Below are 7,858 nucleotides of genomic sequence, written 5' to 3' on the forward strand. Positions count from 1 at the left end.
TGTAGCAGTTTTCATATATTCCATTTAAAATGATATGGCTTCAGACAATGAATTTATAGATTTGGAAGGAGCAGATTTTTAAAAAGAAAGAAGGCCGGGCGCGGTGGCTCAAGCCTGTAATCCCAGCACTTTGGGAGGCCGAGACGGGCGGATCACGAGGTCAGGAGATCGAGACCATCCTGGCTAACACGGTGAAACCCCGTCTCTACTAAAATACAAAAAAACTAGCCGGGCGAAGTGGCGGGCGCCTGTAGTCCCAGCTACTCGGGAGGCTGAGGCAGGAGAATGGCGTAAACCCGGGAGGCGGAGCTTGCAGTGAGCGGAGATCCGCCCACTGCCCCCCCCCCCGGGCGGCAGAGGGAGACTCTCCCTCAAAAAAAAAAAAAGAAAGAAAACAGATTTTCTTGGAGTGGGTTAAGAAAGATTACTGGCAATACAGGCTTTACCTGTGGAATAATGTTAGATTACTGGCAACATAGGCTTTACCTGTGGAATAATGTTAAGTTTGCCACGAAGGTCATGAAGTCCAATAGTTGATATATCAATTCCGTCAATAATAATTTTGCCTCCTGCTCTCTCCACAATTCTAAATAAGCAATTTGATAGTGTGGATTTGCCTGCTCCAGTCCTTCCCACAATTCCAATCTGTAATGAAATAATCATAAACTCTACTTTTTGTAAGGAAACAAGGCCTTTGCACTGGCAACAAATGTATTCAGGTATCAGGTCAGTGGGATCCAATTTTTGTCAACAAGACTAACCTTGATGGGGATGGAAGATGTCAGGTGACCTGTAAGGACCAGTCTTTATCCAAATACTCTTTACTTGCTGGAAAGGCTCTGACTAATCCGTGTTTTTCCTTTAGTTTTGAATAAATTAGTTACTTTCTCACCAAAGATCCCCAGCAGACCCAGGAAAACCAGGTCATTCCTGAACCACCCCTAAACTACCCATTAAAGTTTAGGGCAAAAGAAGCAATGATAATGAGTGGTTTTATTGAGATTTTCAGAAAATAGATTTTCTCTATCTTCCCTTCATTGAAACAAACAAGCAAAGAAACAAATAGGGCACTGGAATCTTTTGCCAGATAGACTAGAAAATTCAAAGGAATGTCTGTAAATTTCCATGGCGTACCAAAGCAACTCTGCATTAAAACTATTATAGGCAGCCAAAAACAGTGTTTAAGGATTTTGACTCCTGGCCAAAATAATCATCTTGTCATAAACATCTCAGTGATTAAACATTTCCCTATGACCACGAGAACTAAAGAGCAATATCTTCTGGTTGCTGATTTGCATCTTGGTATTAATAGGAACGTTCGGCAGATAGAATATTAAAGTGGTTCGTTTGCCCTAATATAAAATCTTAAGTCTAACAAAATAAATCAGAAAAAACAGAAATCTGTTGAAGTCATTGGGGTAATGAAAATTTCAGGATGATTGCTTCTGTTCCAAAATATGTCTGCTCCAAAATATTTTGCTAATGTATCTGGTTGCTTTTTTAAAAAATAAAACTAATATCATATACTATCAATAGTTTTGTAAGTTGCTTGTTCTGACTAAAGTGCGTTTCAAACATTTTCCCATCTCTCTAATGGTTTTGGAAAACACGATGTCTTTAAGTATACAAATAGTTAAATATATGGATTTATTGTGTTGGGGTAACGATTTACTTATTGTTGCAATTCATTTTATAGAGGAAGTAAAACTAAGTACACCAAAATTATGTTTCACAGTAGTATATGAGCAATTTAATTAAGGAATGTAATTTTTATAGAGGGAAAATATATTCAGTACACACCAACCACATGTCTTTATTACTTTTGCGTAACAAAAGACCACCTTATATTCAATATCATATTATACTCAACAATGAATGCATTCAGATAAAAGGGAAACTAAAACATATGAAATATATATGATACCTTCTCTTCCCCATGAGTCTGGAAAGTGATATCTTGCAATGCTAAACCAAGATCATCTCGGTATCGAGCCTGATAATTAATAAATTCTACTACACCTTTATTAGGCCATTGTAATGGGGGTCTTCTAGACATTATCCAAGGTGCCTTAAAACAAAAACAAACAAAAAATAAATACTTTAAACAACAATTATAATTAAAAAATCCCTCCCTCCAAAATAGTTCTTATGCATGTAACAAAAATGAATATAAATGATGAAAGATATTTATGGATATTATGATTTTCTGAAAACAGTTTTAAATGTTACCAACATGAAACTTATCTAGTTATAAGAAAATATTAGAAATAAATATTTTGAGGTAACAAGACGTCTCATCTTCTATCAAGGTATTAAGAAAAAAATTTTCTAAAATCCTTTTAAGGGCCTGAATATAACCTGAAATTTTAGCTGAGACAAGGACAGCTTGTCATTCATTCATTCCTCGAAGGTTTGCTGGGTCATTCACTATTTTAGTTGCTGGAGGTTCCGCAGTGAGAAAACAGATAAAATTATTTCCCTTATGGGGTGTAGTGGGAAGAGACAAAAAGAACCATATAACATATACAGCATGTTGGATGATAATAAAGCTTTATAAGACAAGAAATAGCCAGGGTTGGGAGAAGGAGGAGGTGTCGTTTAAAGCAGGGTATTTAGGAAAGGCTTTGTTGACTATGGTCAGAGAAAAGGCTAGGTGGATACCAATGAAAGAACATTCTAGGCAAAGGGTTTAATAACTATTTGGAACTAATTAGTTGTGCCCAAGACCTAAGACAGGGGCCTGTGTGGAATACTGAAGGAAGCACAAGGTAAAAGAACACACAAGACTGCGTGATGCCTGGGCAGTGAGGTAAAGTGTTTCGTGGGAGAGGGAGTGATGGCTAACATCAAATGATAGGTCAGGTAGGTGAGGACTGACAAAGAACCAGTTGTGATCTTCATGAGGGAAGATTCAGTGGAACAGTGGGATCAAAAGCCTGTTTGGAGAGGGTCCAAAAATGAATCAGAGAAAAGGAAATAGTAAAACAAGTACAGGCAACTTTGCAAAAGAACTTTTCTGTAACGGAAAGCAGAGAAACAGGTGTAGAGGGCTGAATAAGGTTATTTGAACACACTCATCCTTCCATGTCAAGAGTTTTTGTAGCAGTATTTGTCACAACTTGCATCGAATTACATAAAGGTTTTTGTTTGTTTAAATGTGTGTACACACATATTTTGTCATCTTTTCTAATGTGAAAGAAATATATTTCATGAGCAAAATTTAGAAAATATAGAAAATAATATTTGATATTAGCCATGAGATGACAGACTAAACAAGTTGAATATTGGTAACTGAAGATTGTGAAGGTAGACTAATTTTCATGAAATTTCTTTTAGAAGGAAAGACAAGACCTTGGGAAAATCCAGAGAAAATTCAAAGTTCAAGTAGGAGTTGGAGAATGCAGAAAATATTTTGGCATAGTTACAGGCTGAGAGGAACTGCAGGGGAGTGGGAATTAGAAGAGGTGGTTAATAGAGTAAGATCTGAGAGAAAACAGGAAAAGATATAACCAAAAATGCAATGGGAAATGTTAGATTTTTCTTTGGAGGAGGTACCTGTTCCTCAGATTCATGAGTGAAAGAGGAGGAGTTACAAGATAAAAAAGAAAGATAGCTTCCTAGGTGGATTGAAGAAGGAACAGAAATCCAAGTCATCTTTGTCATCTGCCCTGTTAATTAATAGAAGTTGGAAGGAGAAGCAATCAAGATGAGTAAAATATTTTAGAAACTCAAATATTATACTCTGTCAATAGTCGAAATAACTCTTCACCCTCCCAAATTACAGTTAATTAGAGGGAACAAAATAGACTGATTTATTCTCCTCTCCCTTCCCATTCACGGAGATACTAATGATGGGTAAACAAAACAGAAGGTACAAGTAATAAAATGTAATTCATTTAGAAATTGTGCAGAATCTAAAAAATTATGAGTTGACTATATTAAGACACTTTTCTCACTGTAAAATCTCCACAAAGTTATAATTGTAAGTTGTATATTTTACACCACACATCAGTAGAGGACAAATCACTGTGCCTTTTAGAAACAGGATATGATCTTGCATTTGTATAACTCATTGAAGTAGGGATATATCTTATAATTCAGGGTGTAACCTAATTTAATTAGAAGTATTTTTATTTCTATTTTAGTGATATATAGAATAATAGGCCACTTTATAACACTTTTGGTTTTAATTTCATTGAAACACTGAATATGACATGAATTTGGAAATGCAGGTTTGCTTAACATTTGTTTTTAATGTCAATTTATAGTACATTACAATGTCTTACTCCTGCATCCAATCCATTTATTGATTATTTAGGAGTGCTTACCTCTTTTTTTTCTCATACTTTTTTTTTTTTTATTAGACAGGATCTTGCTCTGTCACTCGGGCTAGAGTGTGATCACAGCTCACTGCAACCTTGAACTCCCAAGCAGAAGGGATTCTCCCACCTCACCCTCCCAGGTAGCTTGAACTAAAGGCATAAGCCACCATACCTAGCTTACTTTTTTTTTTTTTTTTTTTTTTTTTTTTTTTTTTTTTGAGAAACAGAATCTCACTATGTTGACAAGGCTAGTCTTGAACTCTTGAACTTAAGTGATCCTCCTACGAGTCCCAAAGTGCTGGGATTACAGGAGGTGTGCTTACCTCTTTATCCATATTTTCATATTCGCAAACTCTTTCAACAGCAACTGCATTGGTTTCAATTTCACATGCTTTCTTTACCCAAAAATTCAGAGAATGAGTTATCTAGGGGATATGGTGGAGCAAACAAGAGCTTAATGCATGTTCTTTAGCTTTTTGGAACATAAATAATACTTTATTTTTTCTAAAGTTTTGTTTTTAATTTCTTGAATCTGCCAAGAACTTGTCACCTATTATCTCATATACTTTATTTCTTTTGATTATTTAGCAGCTCTAGAAATAAGCATATTTCTTCATATGCATATTTGTGTTTAAGGATATTAAACTCATTAATATCATAAATAATGGAATTACTTGGGATAAGATAGACCATAATTCAGCATATATGCAAGAAGTGCATAGTGGGTATAAGGAATGATAGGAATGATGTAAGATTGATGGGATATGCCTCAAAAAAAAATGTGCATACTAAATCACAAAAAAAAACCAGTGTGCAAACACTTTGGCATTCTTCACTACCTTCCATCAGAAGGAAGATTCTCCTAGATTTCTAACTATTCCTGCTCCCCTTAAAAAGAAAAAAAAAAAAATCTATATTTTCTTCTCACTCTATTCCCAAATGTAGGTTCTCTAAGGGTATAACTTTGAACAGAATTCTAAAAGTCAAAAAACTTGTACAATCCAGTTTTTTTCTTGAGTTTGGCGCCAACCCATTTGATACCTCACCTGGCCTGAACTGATGTGGGGCTCTTCAAAGCATTTGCTTAATCCAGTTAGTGGGTATATGCAGTAGTGTTTGATTATGGGCTTCTGAACCAGGCCCTGGATATGGCTATGTACATATTTCCTTTCTAACAGCCTAAATTCTGAATTCTGAAATGCAACTGGCTCAAGGTTTTTGGATATGGGACCAAGAGTATATAACACAATCACCTAGACTTACCTTCTTCATAATGTGGAAGCAGTTCAGGGCATTTGTTATTTTACAAAGGGAGCGTGCATCCTACCACTAGTGCATTGCTGTGTAATATCAAATAGGGTTTATTAGGGAAAAACTTACAAGCCGAAGAGAAACAGCTCATATATTCTCCCTAGAGCTTGCATTATCTTCTTGCTTAAGCTGAGCAAATGAGATAAACCAGCTGTATTGGAAAGGGACCTTACCCTTGTAATACTCTATAAATCCACCAGGACAGGAGAGCAGGAAACTTCTGAGTAACTATGGAACATCAGGATTTCCTGGTCCTTTAGCACTCAGCCTTGAGTATCAGCCTGTTCTTCCTATAAGTTAACTTAGAATTGCTGAGCTAGCTTCCTGCGACTAGCAAGATAGAGAAGGAAATGAGCCTCCAGGGCAATCCAGATTTGTCTCTCATTACTTAGTTAATATAATATATAATTCAGACAAGCAAAGAAGAAGAATGTTTAATTAATTGGATTATAAACATACCATATACCACAAAAGTCATTTTTACTTACATTTAGGGCATAGGATATAGACAAACCAACTGTTGCTGAATCTATAGAATTGCCAGCCAGCACAGCAAGCAGTGCAGCAAAAAGCACCATTAAGTTGCCAAGAAATTCAAGTCTAACAGACAGCCACCTGTGATAAATGGAATATATTCCTGAGTAACTGAGATGGAAAAATTTCGGTGCATTTAGTACTAACTGTCTCCCCTGGGAAATCGAGATGTAAACAGAAAGAGCTGCTTTCTTTTTTCTCCCCCACTTACTTGGAATTCAATCAAACATAGGATCATCCATGATAACTTAAATAATTCATCTGCATGAAAATGCATTTTACTTTTGCAGAACTTTGCTTTAAAACTTGATCAGAATTTAAAAGCAAAATAACACCAGCTAAAATGATGTATTGCATTTTAAAATCCTATTGGAAAATCAATTCCTCTTCCATTGTATATACTTTTTAATTTGATAAAATTAGTTTCTAAAAATTGAAATGTGCTCAACCACTATTTAATATTTCATTTTTCTCCTTTACGTGAGATTATAATTTCAAATTCAAAAATTTTTTATAAAATTTGTGTACACTGTTTTGTAACAGTGTATACAAATAAAATATATTCTAAAAATATAAAACACCATGCAGAATTATGTCATGAGTAATTCTAATAGCACCTTTTTCATATTAAATTGTATGTACCATTCATGTGAATATAAATAGATACAATTCAATTTAAATGTACATTAAATACTGGAAAATATTTGTCTTATGAATACATACTTCTAAAACTTGAATGAAATGCCATTACAAAACCCTCTGTTTAGAAGTCAGTGAGCAAGATGTCTAAGAAGAGATTGATCTTAGGCTAAGTATTGATGGGACTTACCGGTTAGAAATTACATTATTGTAGAAACAGACCAAGTTTTCATTCACCACCTCTTTGTATTGCTGGATAAACCTCTGTTGATGTCCAAATGCTCTGATGGTGGACACTCCTGATAAAGTCTCACTGAAGTGGGAAATGACAGGAGAGCGGGACGCTCCTTTTAACCTCCGGATTTGCCGAGAGCTTGCCACATAGTATCTCTAATCAGAAGACAGAAAGAAGCAGTCGGAAAGATGTAGCAGAAATTGCTTTAATAGTTTAAAAACCACAAGACCCTTGTGTCATGATTTAAAGAGTGACCCCCCAAAAGTCAGATACAAGTCCTAAGCCCCAGTATCTGTGAATGTGACCTTATTCAGAAATAGCATCTTTGCACATGTAATAGTTAAGGATCTCAAGATGACATCACCCTGGATGTATGGTGCACCCTAAATCCAATGTTAAGTATCCTTATAAGAGACAAAAAGGAAGACATAGACACAGGGAAAACACCATGTCTGCCAGTGGCAGAGATTGAAGTGATGTGTTTAAAAGCCAACGAAAATATCAGGACTGTTGACAGCCAGCAGAAGCTAGGAGAGAAACATGAAAGAGATGTTCCCTCAAAACCTCCAGAAGGAATCAACTCTGCCTATATACTGATTTTAGACTTCAGAACTGTGAGAGATGCCAAGTGTGGTGCCCACGCTTATAATGCCAACACTTTGGGAGGCCAAGATAGGAGGGTTGCTAGAGCCCGGGAGTCTGAGACCAGCCTAGGGAATGTAGGGAGACCTTGTTTTCACAAAAAGTTATATATATATATATATATATATGTGTGTGTGTGTGTGTGTGTGTGTGTGTGTGTGTGTGTGTGTGTATA

The 7,858-nt window shown here is 35.9% G+C and overlaps 1 protein-coding gene across 1 annotated transcript in view; it reads right to left on the minus strand.

The window, feature by feature from the left end:
* The window catches only part of LOC108515500 (multidrug resistance-associated protein 1-like), a 100,200-nt gene that overhangs the window by 5,309 nt on the left and 87,033 nt on the right, over window positions 1-7,858 (minus strand). Inside the window, 4 exon segments of the mRNA XM_017852416.1 lie at window positions 487-645; window positions 1,925-2,068; window positions 4,646-4,747; window positions 6,122-6,248. Of these exon segments, the coding sequence (XP_017707905.1) occupies window positions 487-645; window positions 1,925-2,068; window positions 4,646-4,747; window positions 6,122-6,248 (532 nt within the window).

The sequence above is a fragment of the Rhinopithecus bieti genome, unplaced genomic scaffold (assembly GCF_001698545.2).
Source record: "Rhinopithecus bieti isolate Rb0 unplaced genomic scaffold, ASM169854v2 scaffold_34373, whole genome shotgun sequence".
Taxonomy (NCBI): Eukaryota; Metazoa; Chordata; class Mammalia; order Primates; family Cercopithecidae; genus Rhinopithecus; species Rhinopithecus bieti.